Here is a 26,372-nt window from a genome sequence, read left to right on the forward strand (position 1 = left end):
TCTTTCTCTGTGGAGGGCTGGTTTTATCTGACGTGACTCCTTCAGACAGCAATGGATTTCCCCCCCTACCTTTGTTTCTCTCCCCATTCCTTGCTGTGGATTCTGTACCTTGGAATGTTGTGTTGCCATTTCTGTCCTTTTTTCAACCACATTTTTGTGGTAGCAGTTATATTATATTTCTATGTGCAAATAAGCATCTTTGGTTCATCTGCTTGACTAGAACTTGCATTAAAATAGGTACATTTAGTCTTGCATTCTTTCCATATACCTTTTCCAACCCTACATGTGCTCTGCCTAGTGACAAAATTCAGTTTTTCTTCTGTACATAAGTTCATACTTATTGTGATCCATTCTCTTGCTAAATTAATTTAAATTCTCTTCAATAATAGGAACAAATATCTCCACAGGATGCTGGACACATCTTGGTTCAATTATAACTTGCCAAAGTTATTCTTGTGTGAGCTTGTATTTTGCCATAAATCTCTGAATTAGAACTTGAATCGTCAGCACTCTAACATGGGAACGAATGCCCCTTACAGAGACATGGGTGCATAAAGTGCATGTGATGCATAATTTAAAAGATACAACTCTCAGAAAGCCAGACAGCAAATTGATTAAGGCTTTGGTATGAAATGTTAGCTGCCTGACCTGCTGAGGATTTGCAGCTTTTTCAGGTTTTATTTAAGATTCCAAGTTTTCAGTGTTGTAATTATGATTGACCTCCTTGAGATGTTTTAATCCCCCAATGCAATTACTATTTTTTAATGATTTTTTTATTGCAATGAAATGCTTTGTTTTGCGTGCTTACCAGACAAGTTGACCCATACTCAAGTATAGTGGGTTGTACAATAATAAAAGTGCAGTGCAATGTGTTACAGTTAGTCAGAGAATGCATAAAATACAAGATCTAGAGAGAAGCACCCTATAAAATGCAAGGGCATCACTTTTTGCCAATGAGGTCCATTTAAGAGTCTGATAACAGCAGGAAAGAAACTCTTTGAATCTTAAAGTTTGTATATTCAATCTGATGCATCTTCTGCCAGATGGAAGGGTTGGGGTAGAGGGGAGAATAGAGTGTGACTGTGGTGGGTTGTTTCCTTTAAAAAGTTTGCACCTTTCCTGAGTAAAGATCTAATTTTGAGGTGTTGCTTTATCTTCTAGAGAAGAGAGAAATAAACTCCACTTTTCTGCCCGTCCACCTGCTTAATTTTAAAAAAAAACATAAAGCGCACAAAAACTTGCTTTGACTGAAAGGGTGCCGCCAAAGTTGGGGTATATTTGTTAGGTTTCTGATAACCTACATTGTTTTATGTTTAATTTCGGCTGCCCAGACATGTCCATTTATCTTTGTGTTGAGTTCAATATGCTGAATTTCAGACAGGAAAAAGACAGTTTTAGAAGAGATTTTAATAGCGCTTTGCTTTTTTTCAGCTATCTGGTTGAACAAAGGGATGTGGAATTAAATGTAAAAGATAAGTGGGACAGTACCCCATTGTAAGTACACTTCCTATCTGCAAGTATTTATTTGAGATTCTGTTACTGTCCTATTTTTCCAACTCTTGTATTACAAATTCCTCCATTCATATTTACAATGGATGCTGCCTGTGTGAGTGTCACGCTGTATTTGCATCTTCCTACCTTAACTGTTTTTAAATCTCAGCTATTTTCCTAATTGGTTTTTATGTCAACTTTTATTGTGCAATTTCATAAGTGTTAACAGTTAAAAACATTTCATTGTGTGAAGCACTTCTGAAAAAAGGAGACAAGTTGCAGTGATAAAAGTGGTATTTTCAATAAGTGCAGGCTGTTAGTTTGATATTGGTGTTGAGCCTTTCAAGCTTTAAAAGGGAAATTTAACCCTTGCACCGATGCTGAAGGTCCTACTTGTACTTGCTGTGGATTCAAGCCAAGTAGCAGATAGATTCATTATCCTTAGTGTTGTGTAAAAGTTTGTTGGAAGGAATGTAATGGAATATTTTGTAAACTTGTATAATGAAATACGAAGAAAGCATTAAAAATTTAAAGACTAATATAAGCTGTTTTTTAATATACATTTAAGCATTTAATGATGATTGCAGTTGTTGTCAACAGTGAGAAGTCTTGCACCATTTGAACTGGTGTAAGAATTAATTTGGGGGATTTCCTTTACAGCTGTAGTTTCTGTAATGAGGCATTTTCAATGTATCACCAGTGTGGATTTGAAGTTCTTTGAGGCCTTGGGACAGGTTATTCACACTATTTCAGTTGGACATCTGGAGTCTATTTTCTAGTTTGATATTGCTATCAAGCCACATGAGGAGGAGGCATAGATTGTGGATGGTGACTGAAACCTCCTGGGCATTAGAGTTAAAATTTTCAGTCAAGTAATAAAAACAAGCTAGTGAAGCCTCCGAGTGCTGAGAGTGTTTACGACTAACTGCAGTTATTTTTGGAGATGGAGAGCTACAGCTAGAAGCAGGCACCTCGTCCTACCCAGTCCATGCTGAACACCAACCACCTATTTACAGTGAAAATGGGATTAATGTAGAATCATTCTTCCTGTATTCTCATCAACTCCCCCGGATTCTCACACGAGGCCAACCCATAATAGCCTATTAACCTACCAATATGCACATCAGGGAGAATGTCCAAACTTTGGGCAGCACCAGAGGTCAGTAAACCCTGGTCACAGGAGCTCAGAATCCACTCCTCTACCAGCTATGCCAAGGTGTTGAGCTACCACCTTCTGCTGAAAATAATCCTGAATTTCTATTTATGTGCAAGTTCCAGGGAGAAGGAACAGTAACATATATCCAAGTTAAGGTGGCATGGAACTTGGAGGAGAAAGTGCAGGGTTTGGTGTTGCCTTGTGTATGTGGTCCTTGCATTTATTGGTATTGGAGATCATGGATTTGGGAGATTTCTGTCAGAATAGCTTGGACAGGTAATTACACAATGTTTTGTATATGGTTTACATTGTAAGTGTGGCAATCCTCAGTATAAGGAATGAATGTTTAGGATGTTGGCTGATGTATCAATTAAGTAGATTGTATGTCTCAGATGATGTCAGGCTTTGAATGTGATTGGAGTTGCATTCATCTAGGCACTTCTGACTTGCTCTGTCAATGGTGTAAAGACTTCAGAGTATCAGGAGATATGACACTTGATCCTAGGATGGCCTCTGACCTGCTGCTGCAGCCATAGTACTTGTATGGCAGGTTTAGGGAAGTCGCTGTACTTTTGGCAGGATTAGAAACTTTCTGGTCAATAGTCAACCCTGAAAGTTTATGGTGAGAGATTCAGTGATCATCAAAGGAAAATAATTTGAGTCTTACTGGGGATGGTCATTGGTCATGCCTTTCATCAATGATGCTTCAATTATCAATTTTGTTTCATGCAGGCCTGCCTTCATTGTAGGATTATGATTTTGAAATTTTCTATTAGCAGTTTAATTGTCCAGGTCTGAAGAGCATTGTTTGAATCTGATTTATTGAGACAGTGTTTGGAGAATACAGTACATCTATTTGCAAATACGCATCTCCAGATGCAAGAACAATTTCCTTCCTGCAGTTTGCAGTCTTGAATCAACCTTCCTTTATGAAAAGATAATGCTGTGCACTGTTTTACAGAACTTTGTCTTGAGGACTATACCCTGCACTCTTTGTTTTATGTTACGCTATACCCTGCACTCTTGTTGTATTGCAACATTATCTCTTGCACTTTTCTTATTGCATGATGCATATGACTTGCCTGGATAGCATGCAAAACTGTTTTTCACTGTTCCTCAGTACATGTTACAATAAATAATTCAGTTCAGGAAAGGTATGACCTGTACAAAAAGGACAGGTTGCATCTGAACCAGAGAGGGATCAATATCCTGACAAAGATGTTTGCTAATGCTGTTGGGAGGGTTCAAACTAGTTTGGTGGGGGGATGGGAAACTGAATGAGAGGGCAGAGAATAGAAATGGTGCCTCAATGTGCAGTGAGTTTGTGAGGGAGCATCAATATCATATGTTGGAGGGTTTGAAATATGTTTATTTCATTTCAAGAAGTATTAGGAATAAGGGAGATGAACTTGGAGTATAGATTGGTATGTAGAATGACAATGTGGACATTACAGGGGCTTGGCTGACACAAGGAGAGGATTAGCTGATGCAGGTACCAAGGTTTAGATGTCCTAAAAGGGATAGGATTGGAGGCAAAAGAGGGGGTGGGGGGTGATAATATTACTAATCAGGGATAGTATCACAGCTCTATAAAGGAATGACATTGTGGAGGTATTGTTTACTGTGTCAATGGTTGGAAGTAAGAAGCAAGAAGCGAGCGATTACGTGATTGGGAGTCATCTATAGGGCCACAAATAGTCCTTGAGTTCCCGAGGAGCAGTTAAGTAGCCAGATTTAGGAATGGTGCAGAAATAGCAGCGTGGTTGTTATGGGAGACTACAACTTCCCAAATATTGACTGGTGCCTCCTTATTGCAAGAGGAATAGTTGGAGCAGAATTTGTCAGGTGTGTTCTAGAAGGATTCCTGACACAGTATGTGGACAAGCTGACTAGAGCAAAGGCCATACTGGATCTAATACTGGGTAATGAACCTGGTCTTAGTGGGGGAGCATTTCAGTGAAAGTGATCACAACTCCCTGACCTTTAGCATAGCTATGGACAAGCTCAGACAAAAACAGTTGGTGTTTTATTTTGGAAAGGATTAATTATGATGGAATTAGGCAGGAACTGGAAGAGTAAGTTAGGAACAGAGGTTCTCGGTGGGGCGGGGATCGGGGGCGAAGCAAATGTTAGGAAGGGTTCATGAGGATTTTATGGTAGCCAGGAAGGAACTTTAGAAAGGACTTGGGAGAGCTAGAAGGGGCCACGTAGACCTTGGCAAGTAGGATTAAGGAAAACCCCAAGGCATTCTATGCATATGTGAAGAACAGAAGGATGATGAGAGTGAAGGTGGGCCTTTTAACTATAAAGGAGGCCACATGTGCATGGATGCAGGCACTTAGATGAGGTCCTAAATGAATACTTTGCTTCATTGTTCACTAGAGAGAGGGTCCTTGATCAGTGTGATGTCAGCATATAACAAGCTTGTGTATTAGAGTATATAGAGGTTAAGAAGGAAGAAGTGCTGGTCTTTTTAAAATGTTTAGGATTGATAAGTCCCTCGACCTTATGAGATATACTCCAGGATGCAAAAGGAAGCAAAGGAAGAGATTGCTGGGGCATTGGGAATGATTTTTTGTGTCCACCTTGGCCACAGGAGAGGTACTAGAGAACTGGAGAATGGCAAATGTAATGGAGAGAATTACTGACCAGTGAGTCTTGTGTCAGTGGTGGGCAAATTATTGGAGAGGGTTGTAGAACATTGAATGTATTCTGCCTGGAGGTTGGTGACTACTGGAATTCTGCAGGGCTCTTTATAATTTTTATAAATAACTTGGATGAAGAAGTAGAGGATGGGTCAATAAGTTTGCAGATGACATGAAGGTTGGAACTGTTTTGGATAGTGTAAACGGCTGCTGTAAGTTACAAGAGGATAGATAGAGACAGGATGCAGAGTTGGTGAAGAAGTGGCAGATGGTGTTCAATCCAGTGAAGTGGGAGATAATGTATTTTGGAAGGTCAAACCAGAAGGTGGCGTACATGGTTAATGGAAGGATTCTTAACAGCATGGAAGAACAGAAGGATCTTGGGGTCCAAATCCATAGATCTCTTAAGGTTGCCACACAGTTGATAGGGTAGTTAAGAAGGCTTATGGAATGCAGGCCTTCATTAGTCAGGGAATTGAGTTCAAGTGTCAATTCAAGAGTCGTGAGATAATGTTGGAGTGCCATAAAACTTGGTTAGACCACACTTGGAATATTGTGTTCAGTTCTGATTGCCTCATTGCAGGAAGGATGTGGAAGCTATAGAGAGGTGGAGAGGAGATATACCAGAATGTTTCCTAGATTGGAGAACCTGTCCTATGTGGCAAGGTTATCAGAGCTAGGGCTTTTCCCTTTAGAGTATTTAGAGGTCTACAAGATTATGAGAGGCATTGAAAGGGTCAACAGCTAGCAACCTTTTTCCTGGCAAACACCAGAGTATCTGTACAAGGTGAAGGGTGGAAAGTTTAGAGTAGATATCAGGGGTAGGTTTTTAAATATTCATAGAGTAAGTGGGTGCTTGAAATGCATTGCCAGGGGTGATGGTGAAGGCTGGTACAATGGGGACATTTAAAATACATTTAGGCACATAGATGCAAGAAAAATAGAGGGCAGTGGATGTGAGGTAAGGAAGGTTTAGTTTGTTGAATAGGTATCTATAGGTTGACAGAACATTATAGGCCAAAGAACCTGTACTGTGCTGTTATGCTCATTTCAATTTGTAAGAAGTTTTGGTGTGCTGTTTTTGTTGCTTAGCATTTATGTAACCTGTGTGGCAGCTTTATCAGATTAACACTTCATGCTTGGTGGTGCTCCTGTCATCCAATTATGCTCATGAAAGCAGGATTGAATTTCCCGCCCCCCCCCCCCCCCCCACACTTCTTCCCTTGTCACCTTCCCCCAGGTCTGTCTCTCCTTTCACACAGATATGATAAATTCCTACCTTATACCTTATCATATCCAATTAACACCTTTTGTTGATCTGAATTCCTCCCCCCAGCCGCATTGTCTGAATTCTGAGAGTTTCTGAGATTTCCTGCTTCTGGTTCATTCTGCTTATTCCTTGAAGAAGGACTCAGGCCTGAAACATCAGCAATATATCTATGCTTTTTATGGACGCTGAAAAGACCAGCTGAGTTTCTCCAGCATTTCGGTGTGTTTTTACCACAATCAGAATTCATTGTCATGAACAAATCACAAAATTTAGTGTTTTGTGGCTGCATCATAGAGCAAACATTCAAATAAACTATCCTTACAACAATAAATTTTAAATAATAGTGCATGAAAAGTACGGTAGTGTCTTTCGTTCATTGATTATTCAGGAATTTGATGGCAGTGGGGAAGAAGCTGTCCTTGTGCTGTTGAGTGCTCGTCTTTAGACTCCTGTACCTTTTTCCCCTGATGGTAGAGTGAAGAGGGCATGGCCTGGGTGGAGAAGGTCTTTGAGGATAGAGGCTGCTTTTTTAAGGCCGCCTCATGTAGATGTCCTTGATGGATTGAAGTCTGATGCCTGTAATGTCACAGGCCGATTTAACAACCCTCTGGAGCTTTTTCTTGTCCTGAGAGTTGGCACCTCCATACCAGACAGTGATGCAACCAACCAGAATGCTCTCCATGGTACATATGTAGAAATTTTCAAGAGTCTTTGGTGAAATACTGAATCTCCTCAAACACCTGCGACGGGCCCAAAGGACCCCAAATCCCAGCAGCAATGGAAATTCACTAAGACAAATGGTTACTGAAACAAAAGTTGCTTTTAACTATCTTTAAACATGAAAACAGGATCAAACTCTAACTTATTAGAGTTTAACTTATTACTATTAACAACCCCCTTCTAATTCTAAGCGCACATGTATGTAATGTGTATATTTTCAGGAAAGTTCTTTGGTTCATATTCCAATCTCACTTCTCTCTCCTCCAAGTTCACCGGTATCAGGCAATTCATATACTGTGCACAGAATTTAACATTTATGAATTTCACCAGTCTTTGGTGCATGAAAGGTAAATGGTTACCACTCAGGAAAGTTCTTGACGGTTTTGTGAGAGAGATTTGTTGCTCGTTGGACACAAACTGATTCCTTCCGATCAACCACTTCAGTGTCTTACCAAAGAATCTTGAACCATCAGGGTTTTCCAGATAATAACCTCTTTCTTTCAGGTCAGCACAAAGTTCCTTTTCTGTTTCATTTATTTCAAGTGAAACATTATACAGCAAGATATCTTCTCTTGTATGGACCACAAGAGCTTTGACAAGGCTGAACTCAGGACTCACAACCCATCTTCAAAATGGGGTTTCTCCATAAGTTTGCCAGCTTGTCATGTTCCACTCTCTCTCTCTCTCTCTCTCTCTCTCTCTCTCTCTCTCTCTCTCTCTCTCTCTCTCTCTCTCTCTCTCTCACACACACACAGAAAACCACAAGACCCCTCTTAGAACAGCAAACTGCACTCAGACAGACGCAGCACCGGACCCAATCTTCCAAGTTCATTCATCTGTTGCTTTCCAAAACAATAATCCATTACTCCACAGCATGTCACATTAACACCTACTTGTGAAGTCTTTATCAGCATTTTCAGTTTTTGCAAAGGTATTTGGAGCCTGGACTGTCTGGCTTGAGCAGGGCTCTGACATTTTAAATGAGATCTGTGTGTGAAGTGTTTGTGACCTACATTGTGACCCACCATTATTTATTTCCTTTAAAGGATATCTATATACAATAGAAAATATAACAATCTGTCACACACCTCACAAAGTATAGCTACTGGTAAGCCTTTATTTTTATTGCATCAACATGGAGGCTCAAGGACAGATCCTCGGAGTTGTTGACACCCAAGAATTTGAAGTTCTTGACCCTTTCCACTTCTGAGCCCTCAATGAGGACTGGGTCATGTTCCCTTGACTTCCTCCTGAAGTCCACAATCACCTCCTTGGTTTTGCTAATGTTGAGCACAAGATTGTTGTTATGACACTCAACGAGCTGATCTATCTCCCTCTTGTACACACCCTCACTGCCGTTTGTTCTTTCTTTGGCTTGGCTTCGCGGACGAAGATTTATGGAGGGGGTAAAAGTCCACGTCAGCTGCAGGCTCGTTTGTGGCTGACAAGTCCGATGCGGGACAGGCAGACACGGTTGCAGCGGCTGCAGGGGAAAATTGGTTGTGACTCTGCCGATAACAGTGGTGTCATTGGCAAATTTGTAGATGGCATTTGAATTGTGCCTGGCCGCACAGTCATGGGTATATAAAGAGTAGAGCAGTGGTCAAAGCACATATCCTTGAGGTGTGCTGGTATTGATAATTAGTGAGGAGGAGATATTGTTTCCAATTCTTACTGATTGTGGTCTTCCGACAAGGAAATCAAGGATCCAGTTGCAGAGTGGAGTGCAGAGGCCCAGAATTTGTAGTTTCTTGACTGGCATTTAGGGAATAATGGTATTGAAGGCTGATCTGCAGTCGATGAAGAGCAGCTGTATGTATGAGTTGCTGTTTCTTGGTGATCCAGAGCTGAGTGGAGAGCCAGCAATATTGCGTCCGCTGTGGAGCGATTGATGATAGGCGGATTGCAGTGAGTCCAGACTTTTGCTTAGGCACTGGGATAATTGATGCCCTTTTGATGCAGATGGGAACCTCTGACTGCAGCAATGAGATGTTGAAAATGTCTGTGAACACTCTGGCTAGTTGATTGGTGCAGATTTTCAATACCCTGCCAGGTACATTATCGGGGTTGACGCCTTGTTAAAGTCTGCAGACACAGCGTCTGAAGGCTTTCGTGTTTCACTCAATGTGTTTTATTGATGCCTACAGGGGTAACTATTTTCCAGGGTCAGAAGCTGCAGATTATAGCAGTGGTGTACATTTCTCTTGCTACTTGTTACAGACTAATAAAATCTCGTTAGTACTAACAAAGGAACTGCAATGGAAGATTAGCAAAATAATAGTTTTTATTAAACCAATAATAGCAAAACATTTCTTACTTATCTCTAAACTTAACACTATCTTAAAACCCCGCTATGCGCAAATGTAAGTGTGTGTGTGTGTTAAAGTCCAAAACCATTATAGCTTAAGCTTAATCTAAAAAAGTCAATTTTAAAGTCCAATTTCAAACATATTGTTGAACTTTAAGGATCCTTTTTAAAATCATGGTTCAGAAGTAATTTTAAAGCAAGAGAAGTACCCGGTTTCTTTAAATTGTTGCTTAAAAGCAATAATGAAGTATTTTGTTAACATAGATTTTCCCAAACTATATAGATTTTCCCAAACTCACAAATCTTGTTGAGGTATTTTCCAGGAAGAGATTTCGCACACTAGTGATCTTCAGCTCCCTCTTCTTAAGAGTCATGGAGTTTCCTTCCACGATGTAGTGTGAAAATAGTTCACTTCCACAAGGACGAAGATCATCACTTCTTTCAGTGGTCATATGAGTAGTGGAAAAGTGGTCTCCCTTTCAAAATCCACTTATTTCTGCATTCCCCTTTATTAGGAGTAACACATAACAGCACTAATTCTAGTTACTGCAATTTGACCCTGTCTTTCATAAAGGTCCAGCTCCTGTGTGTTCGGGGTCTTGACTTCTGACTGCCTCAAAATGTCTAACTTTTCCAATACATTTCTCAAAATCATGTGACATTACATCATCAGTGAGATCAGTCTCATTTCTTGGAAACCATGTGACATTCATAACTCTGGCTTGCAGACTTCTAAATGTATTATATGGGTGTGTGTAACCCTGTTCCAAACCCACTATATTACCCAAGACATATTTGTAAGAAATATAGCTTAACATTAACCTAAATATTAATATTAACACAGATCCATTTCAACTAATATTAACAACATATCATGAAGGACCAGTCAGATCTGATCTATTGCATTTAGTGTGATTGTAGTGCCACACAATATGATGGAAGTTGTCTTTGGTGTGAAGATGCTTAATTTCCACAAGGACCAAGATCATTGCTTCTCTCAATGGTCTTATGAGTAGCATAATAATAATAAAACTTTAATAATTCTTGACACTTGGGACTTTCATATTACCAACCTAAAAGATTTTCTGGACTTTTGCGTTATATTCTTTATTAATATCCCAACACTCTTTTAACTTGCCTGATGAGCCAGATGCAAACCATTGGAGACACAGCAACTGCAGATGTTAGAAATTTGAAAAAAAGCGTTGCTGAAAGAACATGCGTAAAAGCACAATGGTAGAGAAACTCAGCAGGTCATGCCGTCTCCTTTATATAGCAAAGGTAAAAATACTTAACTGACGTTTCAGGCTTGCGCCCTTCATCAAAGTATAGAAAAATGTCAGCAGGTGTCTGAATTAAAGAATAGATAGAGAGGTGTGGTCACAAAGGCAGGAGTGATAGGTGGAGAAGGAAGGGAGGAGACAGCAACGATGAAGGGGAGGAGGGATGGTGAGGTGAATAGAGAGGGAAGTGGGGGGGGGGCAGGGAAGAAAAGAGCAAGTTAGCAGAAATCAGAAAAGTTGATGTTAATAGTATTTGGCTGGAGAGTGCCCAGATGGAAAATCAGGTGTTGTTCCTCCAATTTGCAAGTGGTCTTGGCGGGATAGTACATAAGGCCATGGACTGATATGTGAGTATGGGAGTATGACACAGAACTGAAATGGTTGGCTACTGGGGTCTCGCATTTCCTCACACCCTGTCCCCTTCAAGGATTCTAGCCCTTTCTCTCAATTTCTTTGTCTCTGCCATTTCTGTCCCCAAGGTGAGGTCTTCCAGTCCAGATCTTCTGAAATGTCTGCCTTGCGTCTCTAGTAGCTCAGAGCACTGGCCTTATAAACCAGGGTCACGAGATAATTTCTGTGAGGGGTGCTGGTCAAAGTGGCAACTCTCTGTCTTCCTTACGGTAGACAAGGTTAAAGAATTTCATGTATGTTACATCCTAAGTGTTGTATTGCATGACAATAATGGAACCTTCACTTTTACTTTTTATTCTTCCACAAATGTGGCTTCCCCTTTGCCACCATCAACTCAGCTATCACCTGCATCTCCTCCATTTCCTGCTCATCTGCCCTGGCCCCCTCTGCCCCCAGATACAAGAAACATAGAATCCCTCTTCTCCTCATCTACCATCCCACTAGCCTCCAGATCCAACACATTATCCTCCAGAATTTCTCCACTTCCAATAGGATCCCACTGCCAAACGCATCTTCCCCTCTCCTCCCCTTTCTGCTTTCTGAAGGGACTGCTCCCTCAGTGACTCCCTCATGCACTCAACCATCCCCATCAATCACCCCTCCCCATACCTTCCTCTGTAGCCACAGGAGTGCCACATGTGCCCACACTTCCTCCATCACCACAGTCCTGGGGCCCAAACAGGCCTTTCAAGTGAAGCAACACTTGTGAATCTGCAGGACTGATTTACTGTATCTGGCACTCCCTTTGTGGCCTTCTCTACTTTGGAGAGACTGGGTGCAGATTGGGAAATCACTTCACTGAGCACCTTTGCTCCATCTGTACCAGTGACAGAAACCTTCCAGTAGCCATTTCAGTTCTCTGTCACACTCTCATACTCACATGTCTCCGTGGCCTCATGTACTATCCCACCAAGACTACCTGCAAATTGGAGGAACACCTGATTTTTCCTTCTGGGCACCCTTCGGCAAGATGGCATTGACATCGACTTTTCTGTTATCTGCTAACCTGCTCTCCTCTTCCCCTTCCCTTCCATTTCCAGTTCTCCTCCCTCCCTTCCCTCTCTATTCACCTAGCCATCCCTCCTCCCCTTGATCACTGCTGTCCCCTCCCTCCCTTCTTCACCTATCACCTCCTGCCTTTGTGACCACACTTCCCCCCTCCTACTCTTTTGTTTGGATGCCTGTCAACATACCCGATATGTCGGTGATGCATTTTTATCTTTGCTATTTGGTGCACCGTGACAGAGGTGCACCAAAGAAAAGGTACAAGGACTGCCTAAAGAAATCTCTTGGTGCCTGCCACATTGACCACCGCCAGTGGGCTGATATCGCCTCAAACCGTGCATCTTGGCGCCTCACAGTTTGGCGGGCAGCAACCTCCTTTGAAGAAGACCGCAGAGCCCACCTCACTGTCAAAAGGCAAAGGAGGAAAAACCCAACACCCATCCCCAACCAACCAATTTTCCCCTGCAGCCGCTGCAACCGTGTCTGCCTGTCCCGCATCGGACTTGTCAGCCACAAACGAGCCTGCAGCTGACGTGGACTTTTACCCCCTCCATAAATCTTCGTCCGCGAAGCCAAGCCAAAGAAAGATTATAAAGGACACTGTTTGACCTGCTGAGTTTCTCCAGCTTTGTGTTTTTACTTCAACCATGGTGTCTACAGATTTTCATGTTTTACTGCTGAAAGAACTTTGTGGATCAGGCAGCCTCTATCGAGGCAAAAAGATGGTTGACATTTTGGGTTGAAATCCTCCCATGTTTTTTGTCTCCACAGATGCTGCCTGACCACCTGAATTTTCCAGTAGCAACCATCAGGATTTCCAAACTATTGGATAGTGGATTATTGGAGTTTTACTGTATTCATAAAGAATGGTTTCTCCCAGCTCGAGCAAGAATGATGTTCCTATTTCAAATGTCTTTTGAGTCAAATTTATTTTTAATGCAATTTTATAATTGTATTTCAATATATTGACAATGCGTCACTAATTGCTCCTTCTGTACAGCAGATACTATGCGTGCCTGTGTGGACATGAAGAACTTGTTCAATATCTACTTGATAATGGTATGGATGTTTCTAAGACTATTGAATTTTATGATAATTCAACAGCATTCTGTAGCATTGGTTTCTGTTGTTCAATAAGCCAGTGGTCATAGAACAGTGCAGCGCAATACAGGCTCTTTGTCACACAATGTTGACCTGACCAATATAAATCTACCCCATGATAAATTTAACCCACCCTCACTCATACTCCATAAACCGCCCCCCCCCCCCCCCCCCATTTTTCTTGTGTATTTTTAAATGTGGCTTTTTGTATTGGCCTCTCCCACCACCTCATACATCGTAAGCCTGTCAGGTTTTCACTTGTTCAGTGTGGGAATGCTACATTTTTTGACTGAACAAAATAGCTTCACAGCACAGAAAAGTAATCTTTCTGGGATTTAGGAACCTGCAGACATCTTATGTATCACAGGACTTCAGAAATAGTTTTATAACTTGAAATAGTGATACTAACTGATAAAGAGATTATGGGAAAACTCCTTTAGAGTTAGGCCTTTAGTGAAAACTTGCTATCATCAAGCATGCTTTGGGGATTTTTACATTTTTTGGAGAGAATGGATGGGAACTCTGGAAAATGCCAGAGATTAAACCAGGTGTCTTCAATAGTTCAGTTTACCCTCTGTGCTGTTCTGGTTTGTTAAATTGCGAGAAAGCTTCTGGAGAAGAATCGAATATTTTAAAATATATCGATCCCTTTCTTGAATATACTCAGTGACTCTTGGAAAGTGAATACCAGAGATTTCCTCCTGATAAATCCCTTTTGTATGGTTCCATTGATTATTTTTCATTTCTGAACACAGCAGTATAGGCCAAGCTTGTTTAATCTCACCCCTTGCGATAAACATATCATCCCAGCTTTCCTCATCTGGGGAACCTTCATCGCACCCCTTCATCAGTAGTACATCCTTTCGTAGGTTGGAAGACTGGGGCTAGGTAGATAATACCTGAATTCAGTCCCACCTGGGTTCAATATAATTGGTGTAAAGTATATCAACTTAGAAATTCTCTTGCCATAAAGGGTGGCACAGTTAGCATGGCGGTTAACGCAATGCTGTTTCAGCAACCAGGACTGGGGTTTGAATCCTGCGCTATCCATAAGGAGTTTGTACATTCTCCCCTTGTCTGCGTGGGTTTCATCCCATCTCCAAAAGCCTACTGGGGGTGAAAGTCAATTGGGTGATATGGGCTCATGGGCCAAAAGGGCCTGCTACTGTGTTGTATATCTAAATTTAAAGTCTATTTAATTACTAGTGCTCCAAAGTACTTGCTGGCCATGTACTTACAGTAATTTGTTTTTTTGCAATGTGTCCTTACTGCCAGTCAGCTTTTTATTATCAGCAGGTTATAATAAATAAATCATTGGTGTAGATTATAAATAACTTTGATTTGTCTCCTGTCCATGGTCTCATATTGAGCTAGATCATTTTCAATTTTTATATTAACTTCACACTATGTATCTTCTGTTTGAAAGCCCTTAACTATAATTTTAATCCTTTTACCACAGTATTAGATTCCCTTATTTCTTCATCCACATGCTAAATTAGAAAATTATCTGCTCCATGAATTCTTTTGTTATATTATATGTGTAAATTTGGTTTACCCAGTCTCTCTGTATATTGAAGTCCCCGTTGATTATTATATTACCCTAACCTTGTTATTTTCCTGATTTAAATGATGTTGTGTATACCAACACTTTATAGTGGGAAATATACATTTCTCAGCTGTCCCTTGTGGTTTCTTTGCTCTAGCCAGGCTGACTCTACTTCATTTTCTGAGCTAAGATCCTTTCTTCCTACTGCCTTGATCCTTTATTTTAAAATTGAGGCAATAACAACCTCCTTTTTTGCCTATCTAATCTAAAAGTTATGCAGTAGTACTTCAGCTTGGGTAAGGCAACAAGTATAATGTAGCAATATCAGGGAAAACATTTAACTAGTGTGCTTTGTGACAGTCTCTAGATCCTTGAACTTATTCAAAGAAGCACAAGGGTGGGGGACGTAGCAAGATGGCGCAGAGGGAAGATGTGCAGTTCCACCTTTCCTCAGTTAGACTTGAAAATACCCGATTTAAAAACCTATAAAAGTGGTTAAAAATAGTATTCACAGACTTTGGAATAGTGGAGGATTGAAATGGCTACAAACGTGAATAAATCAAAAACTCAGTTACAAAAGAAATTATCCTATAAAATTGTTGAAGAATTGAGGCCTTCCTACCAAGTTGAAGCCACAGAGTCGTCGACTGGAGTTCCCAAGCCTCAAAGGACCCCTGCTTGACTGAGTATTACACCAGCACCAATCGTGTGTCTGCAAGATGGCGCCGGTCCTGTGATGATCTCAGCCGGCCTTGACTCGCGCCCGCCTGAGTGTGCGGGCAGATCGGCCAAGTGGGGACAGACGTGCGAGCCCGCAGTAATGCCTAGTAGTCTAGGGCCGCGCAGTGTAGCGTCGGAGGATGCTCCTGCGCAGTTGGTGACTCTTCCAGGCATGCGAGGTGCATCGCGAGTTCGAGAATTACTAGAGAAGGTGTGGACTGTAGGGGAACCCGAAAGACGGTGGGCTGACGAGGTCCACACGTGGTTGACAGGTATCCATACCGCAGGCGCACTGGAAGAGGAACATGAAATGGAAAACATGTCAATGCAGATGTCTACTCAGATAAATCAAGGATTTATGGAAGTGAAAACTAAAATGAACAATATGTGTGAAGAGGTGACCTCTATGAAGAAAGATATGACTGTAGTTAAAAGTGATGTTAGTAGATGTATAAAAACAGTGGACACTGTACAGGATAATTTTTTAAAAATCGAAGAAGCTTTTTTTGAATGCAAGAACCAAGTAGATTGTAATAGAGAAAAAAATGGAAAAAGTGGAGGATTCTTTCGTGGATTGGGGGATTCAGAAGAAGGAATTACTGAAGAAGATTGACTCATTCGAGAATCAAGGTCGAAGAAATAATGTAAAAATAGTAGGTCTCCCAGAAGATATGGAAGGTTCAGATCCAGTAAAGTTTTTTAAGAAATGGATTCCTGAGGTACTGGGCAATGAATTTTTTCCGAATGGTCTGGAGCTAGACTGGGCACATAGAACATTGAGGAAAAAAACATTTCCAGGTCAACCACCGCGAGCAGTTTTGATTCGTTGTTTGAAATATCAGGATAGAGAAATGATATTACGGCTTGAGGTGCAGAAGGCACAGGAAAATCAGACTCCAATGATGGTTCAAAATAACAGTGTTTTTCTATGCTGATCTGAGTCAAGAAATTATTAGAAGGTGCCAAGAATTTAATTCAGCTGAAGAAGTATTGTGGCGAAAGGATTATAAATTTGCTTTTTGTTACCCGGCTATATTGAAAGTTTGTTATGGGAATTTTCAATCTCAATTTTTTGAAAATGATCATGATCCATTAATATTTGCTAACTCATTGCCAGATTTGTGAGGAAGTGGACGGTCACCATTATCGTCACCTAAAAGGAGGGTAAATGGAAATGGGAATGGGAAGAATGGGAAACATGGAAAGAAAGTTGAATTTATATCTTCTTGATATTGAGAACTCAGAACAATCATTGGGACTGGAATTATTGGGTTGAATATATTTGATTAAGTACTTTGTGAAAGTCTGACTGGGGGGGGGTGGATGACACTGAGACCTTACAGTCGTCTGCCACTAGTGGGTTTTACCACACCCAAATTTTTAGGGAGTTACTACTTTCTAGTAATTTGTTTGGGGGTAGCATATTTTCTCTTTTTTTGACTTTTTAAAATTTTTATATAGGGGAGGGTTTAGAATACTAAGGGAATTAGAAAGGGGAGCAATATTTTATAATAGTGTGAAGTTCATTATTAACAAAATGTCTAATTTGAACTTTGCAACTTTTAATGTTCAGGGATTGAATAATCCAATTAAATGTAAACGAGTATTGGCTTACATAAAGAAAATGAAAGTTGATATTGCTTTTTTGCAAGAGACACATTTGATTGAAAAAGAACATTTGAAATTGAAGAGAGAGTGGGTTGGTCATGTGTTTTCTTCTTCCTTTAATTCTAAGGAGGCAAGAGGTGTAGCGATTTTAATTCATAAGAAATTACCATTTGAATTGGAATCATTTGAAGGAAATGCGGGGAAGGTTCTGATGGTGAATTGTAAAATTTTTGCTGAATTATGGACCTTGTTAAATATTTACGCACCTAATGTAGACGATGAACGATTCATGTCGGAAGCTTTTTTATTGTTAAACCAGGAATGAAAATACTTTGATGGGGAAAGACTTTAACTGTGTTTTAGATCCTTTATTGGATAGATTTCCGAAAAGTATAAGGAAATCAAAGACGGCAATACAAATAGGAGCTCTGATAAAAAATTTGAATCTAGTTGATATTTGGAGGAGAGTAAATCCTATAGAGAAAGACTTTTCATTCATCCAGACATGATTCATTTTCTAGAATAGATTTTTTTTGGTATTGGCATATTTGCAAGGTAGAGTACACAGGCTGAATATAAAAGTTGGGTTATATCGGATCACTCTATGTTGTTTTTCTCCTGTGGAAGTCCAGAAGTGATGCAATTGTCTTTATAGATAGAGGTTTAATACAATACTACTGAGGAAACCAGAGTTTATAGCTTTTGTTATGAAACAGATTGCTTTATTCCTGGCTGAGAATATTAATTCAGTAAGTAGTAATTTTGTATCGTGGGACGCTTTGAAAGCATATTTGCATGTGCAAATTATTAGTTATACTACGAAAGTTAAAAAAAACAATATGTGGCGGAAAGTTTAACTTTGCAGAAACAAATTTCTGAGTTGGAAAAGGAATTTCAGAAAGCTGTTACAGAAGATTAAAAAAAGCTGCTTTAACCAAGTTGAAATTACGTTATAATACATTACAAACTTACCAGTATGAGCATTTAATTCACCAATCTAAGCAACGTTATTATGAACTGGGTGAGAGAGCTCATAAGATATTAGCATGGCAATTAAAAATGGAACAGACATTGCAAATTTTTAATGCTGTTAAACAGAATTCAATAGTTACCTATAAACTTAAGGAAATTAATGATCAGTTTTATTCATTTTATCAAAAATTATATACTTCTGAGGGAAAGAAGGACGTTGGTTCTATTGAATCTTATTTATCTAAATTAAAACTACCTGTTTTAGGGGAGGAGGAAGATAAGGAATTGGAAGCTCCATTTACCGATTTTGAGATTAAAGAAGCAATACAGGAGATGCTGAATGGAAAGTCACCAGGGGATGACGGATTTTCAGCTGAATTTTATAAAGTATTTTATGAAGATTTATCTTCTGTATTTGGAGATGTATTGCAGCAAATAACTGAGGATCAGTTGTTACCGGAATCTTGTTTGAGTGCTATAATTACTGTGATTCCAAAGAATGATAGGGATCCATTGAGAGTATCTTCGTATAGGCCTATTTCTTTATTAAATGTAGATTATAAAATTATAGCAAAAGTGTTAGCGAATAGACTTGCTAAATACTTTCCTCAGTTGATACATATAGATCAAACAGGTTTTATTAAGAATAGAAATGCTTCTGACAACATCCTTAGATTGATAACATTGGTCAATGCATCTAGACAGCAAACCAGCACTGGATGCGGAAAAAGCTTTTGATATGGTTGAATGGAATTTTCTATTTAAGGTGTTAGAGAAGTTTAATTTTGGCCCTTACTTTATTGGGTTGGGTTAAGGCTTTATATAAAAATCCAATTGCTAGGGTGGTGATAAATGGTCAAACTTCTTTACCATTTAAATTAATGCAATCGACCTGGCAAGGTTGTCCATTATCACCAGCCTTGTTTGCATTGGTTATTGAACCATTAGCTCAGACAATATGACATAATGATAAGATTAAAGAGATGAGAATTGCGGATGATGAATATAAGATTAATTTATTTGCGGGTGATATGTTGGTATATTTGACAGAACCAGAGCAGTCTTTGAAATATTTGCAAGATTGTTTGTTGGAATTTGGGGAGTTATCTGGATATAAGGTAAACTGGGATAAGAGTGAAATATTGCCAGTTGGTGAAGGAGATTATTCAGAATATAAAAATATTATAAAATTAAAATGGTCAGATAGAATTAAATATCTAGGAGTAATAGTAAATGCAGATTATCAATCTTTATATAAATTAAATTATGTTCCTTTGTTAAAAAGGATTAAAATGGATTTGATTAAATGGAAAGATCTTCCGTTAACATTAATTGGTCAAGTAAATTGTATTAAAATGAATATTTTTCCTCAAATCCAATATCTATTTCAGTTGATACCATGTTTACTTTCAAAGGGCTTTTTTCAGAATTTGAATAGAGTGGTGCGGGAATTTTTATGGAAGGGAAAATTAGCACGAGTAGCTTTGCACAAACTTACATGGAAATATGCATTAGGTGGACTTCAGTTACCTAATTTTCAAAATTATTATGAGGCAGCTCAGTTGAAATTCGTTAGTAGATTGATGGATATGGATTAACCCCCGAGCTGGGCGAAGGTGGAAATAGCTTGTATTTCTGAAGTTGAGGTACACCAGTTTATATTTAAGTGGAATATGAACTTATTGCGGGAATGTAATAAGCCGGTATTAAAACATTTGTTAAAGATATGGGTTAAAAGAAATATGGTTTTAGGTTCCAAGGGTAAGTTATCAATTCAAACCCTGTTATATCATAATCAGCTTATTCCATTTTCAATGTTCAATAATCATTTAAAGAGATGGAATTCTAAGGATATAAAGTTAGTTCAGGACTGTTTTGAAGAAGGCCAGTTTCTTTCTTTTAATCAATTGAGGGAGAAATTTGATATATCTGTAAATTCTTCATTTGTGTATTATCAACTCAGAGCTTTGATAAAAGATAATCATGGTAAAGAGATGAAATTACCTATGTTGATGAAATTTGAATCTTTGATTTCCTCTATACCAAAGAAAGGTTATATTTCGGATATGTATCAATTGTTACAAGAAGTATGGATAAACCGGAATGGGAGAAATCTAGGACTAAATGTTTTAACTTGTATTATCCCCCAAGAGAAATGGGAAATTATTTGTCATGAAAATGTAACTAAATTGACAAATGTAAGATATGGAATGGTTAATTACAATTTTTTACATCAGTTATATTTGACTCTAGAAAAACTGAAAAAAATATGGGTTTAGTAATTCAGACTCTTGTTTTAGATGTGAATTATGTACTGGAACTTTTTGGCTCCTCTTAAGGGAGCTGGCTGAAGAGGCAGGAGGATGGGGAGGGTTTTTTAAAATATATATAAAAATTAATTTCTTTCTGTTGTTTGATTGTATGCTGTTTAAAAATCTTTTAAATAAAGTTTTTTTTAAAAAAAGAAGCACAAGGGTTCTCAGGGAGTGCAGAGTTTTTGCCTATAATTGCAACTGCATCTAAAAGTTACCAGTGTGAGTGACTTTGCCAACAAGATGGCCTGTTATGAAGAGGAAAACTTAGAAATGAAATGCCAAATGAAAGAACAGATTTAACACCCCTTTGATCAAATTCTTAAGGTGTTTTACTGTATTTTACTGCAGGTTAAAGATCCTGTTTCAGTGCTGTTTGTTCTGTGCCTCAATAATAAGCCAAACCCCTAATGTGGCAAGTCAGCCAAATGTTGAAGTGTTTGGAAAGCAATAAACTTGAGTCAGTGTGTTGATTTTAATTTTATAATGCCAGAGACTAAACCAAATTATATAAAATAATTTCCCTGAACAATGTGTTAATTGCATAAAGTTTGGATTTAATTATTTGATTGTGCCTTTTAATTTAAAAAAAATCTCCATTCAGTTCTGAGGAAGGAAAGGGTCTTGAAATTTACAGTTGGAAAGGAATTGTGTGAAGATGTGTATTATTGTAAAAATGATAAACCGTGAAGCTTTTTGCTACATTTGTACTGGTGAGATCATACAGTTAAACCCCAGCCGTTTACTATAAAGATGATCAATTTCACAGTTTGGCGTTAATGTAATAAACGAGGCAAATACGTATTCCAGTTAGAGTTGCATAGTTTTACACCAGAGAAATGGATCCTTCAGTCTAACTTGGGCATGACAACCAAGTTGTCTACTCAAACTAGTCCTATTTACCTATGCTTAGTCTATATGCCTCGAAAGTAACCTTTCCTATCCATCCCTAGTTGTTGAAATTGTCCCCTTTGAGAGGTGACTGAATGAATTATTCCTGAAGGATGGTTTTCCGAAACTAAAATATCTGCTTGTTACAGGAGCAAAATGTGAAGCCAATACATTTGATGGGGAGCGATGCTTGTACAGTGCATTGAATGATTCTATTCAGAGGTTGCTGAAGAACTACAAGCAGATCACTGCCAAGTGTATGAAGAGAGATTATTATGATGACTTCCTCCAAAGGTAGGATATCAATATTAATTTAAAATTCTAATTTGCAGATGGTGTATAAATCCAGTGGTTTAACAAGGACACATCTAAAGTATGTCTGAAGAGGGAGGCCTTGAAGTTTTGTGCATCATGACACCTGTCACATACAACTGCAACCTATTTCCTCTGTCCCAGTAATAACAATAATATCTTGCACACTATATTGTTCCCTTCAGCTTTCTGCTTCTCCAACTCCCTTTTGTTTTCCTTAAAACTCCTCTGTAAAACAATACTTGAAGTATCCTTTGGCTTAGTACAAATTTTGTTGCACTTTTGGTTGTGCTCCTCAGCTGTTGAGTTTTCTAGGTGACCTCAGTGTCTTGTTTCGTAAGGCAAGGTAGCATGTGTGCAGGGCAATGTAAGGGAACCCATGCCTGCGATGGAATGGGGCCATGAGCCTGCATGACTGAGCAATGCTGTTAGTTCATTGCTCAGATTGGAAAGCTGTTTCCACCCAGTCCAAATGCCATCACAACATCATTGTGCCAATTAGAGCAGACTCCTCCCCTTGCAGGATGTGTTATTTCATCCACCAACCACCCAGTAGCATTTGCCAATGTCCTTGCACTGCATGGCGAGGGTGGTGCACATGAGTCGAGATAGAGGGGAAGGCTAGTGGGGTGGGAGAGGTGAGAGGCAGTGGGGGGAAGAGAGGGAGATGTGCTTAAGTAGGGGAGAGGGAGAGGTGCATGGATGGACTGAGGATGGAAGGAAATGTGTGTTGGGAATGAGCGGAGTGGGTGGGAATGATTTCATACCTAGAGGTTAGGGAGGGAAGTTTTGTGTTTGTGTATGTATACAATCTATTAAACATAAATCTGATTATGAACATGAAACAGCAAAAGGAGTAGGCCATCCTGCTCTATTACTAACTGAGACCATGGCAGATTTTCTATTTGTTTAAACTACTTTCAGCCTATCTCTTGATTCCTTTAATATCCAGAAATGTCCCTTTTGAACAAACACACCAACTAGGCTTCTATCAGTCCTTTGAGTAAAGAAATTCCTCATTGGTCTAACCATTTAGCTTCTTGTTGTGGAACCTAAAATTAAACTATTCAGCTGGGGCAAAAAAAATTCTTCCTGCATCGTCTGTCAAGCTCTTTAAGAACTTTTGATGTTTTGATGAGATCTCCTTTCATTCTGCTATGATCCAGAATTTTCAAATACCCCAGACAATTTTCAAATGGAAAACCTTCTATACCAGGAGTTGGTCAACTGAATCTTCAGTGTACTGTCTAAGACAAGTACATTCTTTCTTGGGGTAAGGAGACCTAAAGTCCTTGTGATATTCCATCTGTGGTCTTATCAAGGGCCTACGTAATAGACTTCCTTACTCCTCCATTTAAATTTAGACATGCAGCACACAAGCCTGTTACCCCCAAATACACCGATTAACCTGCAACCCAGTACATTTTTTTAAGGGTGGGAAGAAACTGGAGCACCAGGAGGAGAATGTACAAACCTTTTACACAGTGCTGGAATATGAACCCAGGTCACTGGTATTGTAATAGCATTGGCTAACTGCTATGCTAACCATGCCACCAAAAATGACTAACATAGCATTTACTATCTTTTTTTCTTTTTTTTTAAAATTTTTTATTTTTCACATCATAAATCACATTAGCCATGATATACACTTTTTCTTTTTCACACATATACAGTGACTTTTTCTCCCTGCTTGGTACACATGCATGTTAGCATTTTTTAAACATTATTTAAAAGCTCTCTTTGATTTGTCAAAACCTTCAGGTTGAAAGGAATACATTTGGTCCACGTTAAAATAGCAAAAGCTGTCCCTCACACTGGAATGGTTTTGTGCTGGTGGGGGGGAATGTCGTGCAAATAAGGAGTGATTGGGTGTGAAACATAGAATTGGGGAAGTGTTGGTTTTGTGATCTTACGATGTGCACTGACTGAACCACCTGCAAAGGTAAAAAGAAAATTTGACATTCTATTATTGTGCCATTTTAACTTAAGCAAAACAATATTCCCATTTTTTTATCAGGTTATTGGAGCAAGGACTTTACAGTGACATTTCCTTCCTAGTTCATGGTAAGATGTTCCGAGCCCATCGCTGTGTGCTGAATGCACGCTCATCGTACTTTGCAGAAATGTTTCAGACAAAGTGGAAGGGAAAGAAGGCTATTGCCCTTAAGCATCCGCTGGTAAGATGTGCATTGTGTTGCCAGGCAAGTTATTCACAACCCTGAACAATTGATCCATAGACATACTTATCTTCTCCCATGGCAGCTAGAGAATTTCACAATAGCCATTGCTCCAATGGCTCCGGGGCAGCACAGTTGACTTTACAGCACGAGGAGTAGGGACTGGGGTTCGAATTCTGCAGTGTCTGTAAGGAGTTTGTACGTTCTCCCATGTCTGGTGGGTTTTCCCCAGGGACTCCTGTTTCCTCCCACTATTAGAAACATATGGGGGGGGGGGGTTGTAGGTTAATTGGGTGTAAATTGGGCAGCACGGACTTGTGGGCTGAAATGTGCTGTAAATCTACATTTTAAAAAATAAATAATTAAATTTTAAACCAGCTCTCTGAAAGTACACTTCTTCCATTTTCCAGCTTTTATTTCAAAGATTTCAATAGATTCAGCTAGTCCCTCTTTTAAAATGCTATTATAGTTTCTGCTTTTGCTGTTATTATTGAGAAAATATTAGTTCCACTTCTTAACCCAGTGCTTGATAGAAATTGTGATTGGTTAGCATTTTTAAATCAATGATCCAAAAATGTAAGTTCACTTCCCACCATGGCAACTGGAGAAGTTAAATTCAGTTAATTAAAAAAGATGAATTAAAATGGTAGTGAATAATTATAAAATCCCATCTTGGTCACTGATATCCTTACCCAGTCTGGCCTTTACATGGCTGTTGACACTCAGCAATGTGAGCAAATTTTAAAAGCCTGGAACCCACTTGGTTTAAAGGCAACAAATCCTAGCTTTATCAGCAGTACCAATATTGCTCGAAGGCTAGATATCAAAGAAAGATGAGTTGGAATATGGCAAGGACATTGAGAATTTCAAGTGGCATGGAGCTAAGATAACAACGTCTCTCAATGTTAGTAAGACAGAGGGGAAAGGATATAGCCTGACCACATTAATGCTGGTGAAATGGTGACAGTACATAGTTCCCAGTTCTTGGGAGTAAACACCTCTGGTGACCTTGCCTTGACCAACCACAATGATGCAACAGTCGTTTATATCCTTAGAAGGCCAAGGAAGTTCAGCATGTCTATTAACAACTTCTACAGATTGGATGTAGCATGATACGGGAACCACTCTGCTCAAGAATAGAAGAAATTGCATGTTGAGCATAGCTCGGAACATCATACAAACCTCTCTCCCTTCCGTCAACTTAATTTACACATTCTGCTGCTTCGGAAAGCAACCATTGCACTAAAGGAGCCATTCTACCCTGGCTGCACTCTCTTTCTCTTCCCATCAGGAAAAAGGTTCAGGAGTTTGAAATCGCACACTGACTGGTTCAAGGACATTAGGAATCCAGGTGATTCTCACAATAGTGACTAATGAAGACTATGAAGGTTTTCAGCCCAAAATATTGACCATTCATCTTCTCCCATCGATACTGCTTGACCTGCTGAGCTCCTCCAGCAGATTGTATTGAGCTATGCATTTTACAGTTAACTTCCTGGTCTGCTTGCAAAATCAACCCTTTTTACTGTACCCAGGTGTACTTGACAATAAAGTTGAATTAAATGCATTCATCAAATCTTTTTTCCTTTATTCTTCAGTCAAGAATCTTAAATGTAAGCATTAGAATTCCCATTGACTGCTGTGTAGTAGATGGAGTGAGTTTCTTCGTTTTAATTCTTTTCACTAGAATCTTGGGGTTTCCATTGAAAGCTACTCGAGTAAAACCTGAAGAAATTCTGCTGCAGATTCCTCTTTAATCAACTCACAGTAAACAAGAACAAAATTTTCACCACCCTCATTTTATCCATTTTGAATTTTTGAATTATCAAAATTCAGCATGTTTTCCTTCTAATCATGAAATGTCTCCAGTTTTTCTTTAAAGGAATTCCAGACCTTTTGAGGCTGCTTCCAAGGCTATCTGCTGCAAGCAGGAGTCCTAAAATCGGGTGGAAGACTCTAACCACATTACCATAATCTTTGATTTGTGAGGAAAAACAAAAAATATGTGAAACGTGCAACAAGTCAGGCAGACTTGTGGAGAGGGAAAAACAGAGTTCAAGATCATTTGTCAGAACTGAAAAAGAGGAAACAAATGTGTAGTACGTGGAAGAGAAGACGGAAGAGAGATGGGTAGAGTGGTTATAGGTCAATTCACTGAAATCAATTCATTGCCAGAAAATCCACCAACAAAAAAAATCACCAACTATCAAATTAACCCCAAAAAAATTCATTGACAATTGAATGAATGAAAAAAATGAATTAATTGATCAACAAACTGACTAAACCAACCCAACTAAACATTTATTATTTACAGTTGACTTTGATAGGTTACTCCTTTTGACTCATTCTTCCACCAACAACATTAAAGAAATGGGACTTCGTTTTGTAGAGTCCGAGAAAGGGTGGGGGTGGGGGGGAAGCTTTGTGTTAGAGGTCACCTGTAT

General features: G+C 39.3%; 1 protein-coding gene across 12 annotated transcripts in view; it reads left to right on the forward strand.

The window, feature by feature from the left end:
• The window catches only part of abtb1 (ankyrin repeat and BTB (POZ) domain containing 1), a 135,876-nt gene that overhangs the window by 54,408 nt on the left and 55,096 nt on the right, over window positions 1–26,372 (forward strand). For 3 of the 12 annotated variants that reach the window (XM_069937373.1, XM_069937374.1, XM_069937375.1), the window contains 5 exons: window positions 1,432–1,494; window positions 13,061–13,200; window positions 13,290–13,348; window positions 21,589–21,733; window positions 23,769–23,928. In XM_069937373.1, coding sequence (XP_069793474.1) covers window positions 13,061–13,200; window positions 13,290–13,348; window positions 21,589–21,733; window positions 23,769–23,928 — 504 coding nt within the window. In that variant the 5' untranslated portion in view covers window positions 1,432–1,494. Of the gene's footprint in view, window positions 1–1,431; window positions 1,495–5,090; window positions 5,249–13,060; window positions 13,201–13,289; window positions 13,349–21,588; window positions 21,734–23,768; window positions 23,929–26,372 lie in introns of those variants that run through there. The other 9 variants (XM_069937372.1, XM_069937381.1, XM_069937376.1 and 6 more) reach the window with 7 other exon arrangements.

The sequence above is a fragment of the Narcine bancroftii genome, chromosome 5 (assembly GCF_036971445.1).
Source record: "Narcine bancroftii isolate sNarBan1 chromosome 5, sNarBan1.hap1, whole genome shotgun sequence".
NCBI lineage: Eukaryota > Metazoa > Chordata > Chondrichthyes > Torpediniformes > Narcinidae > Narcine > Narcine bancroftii.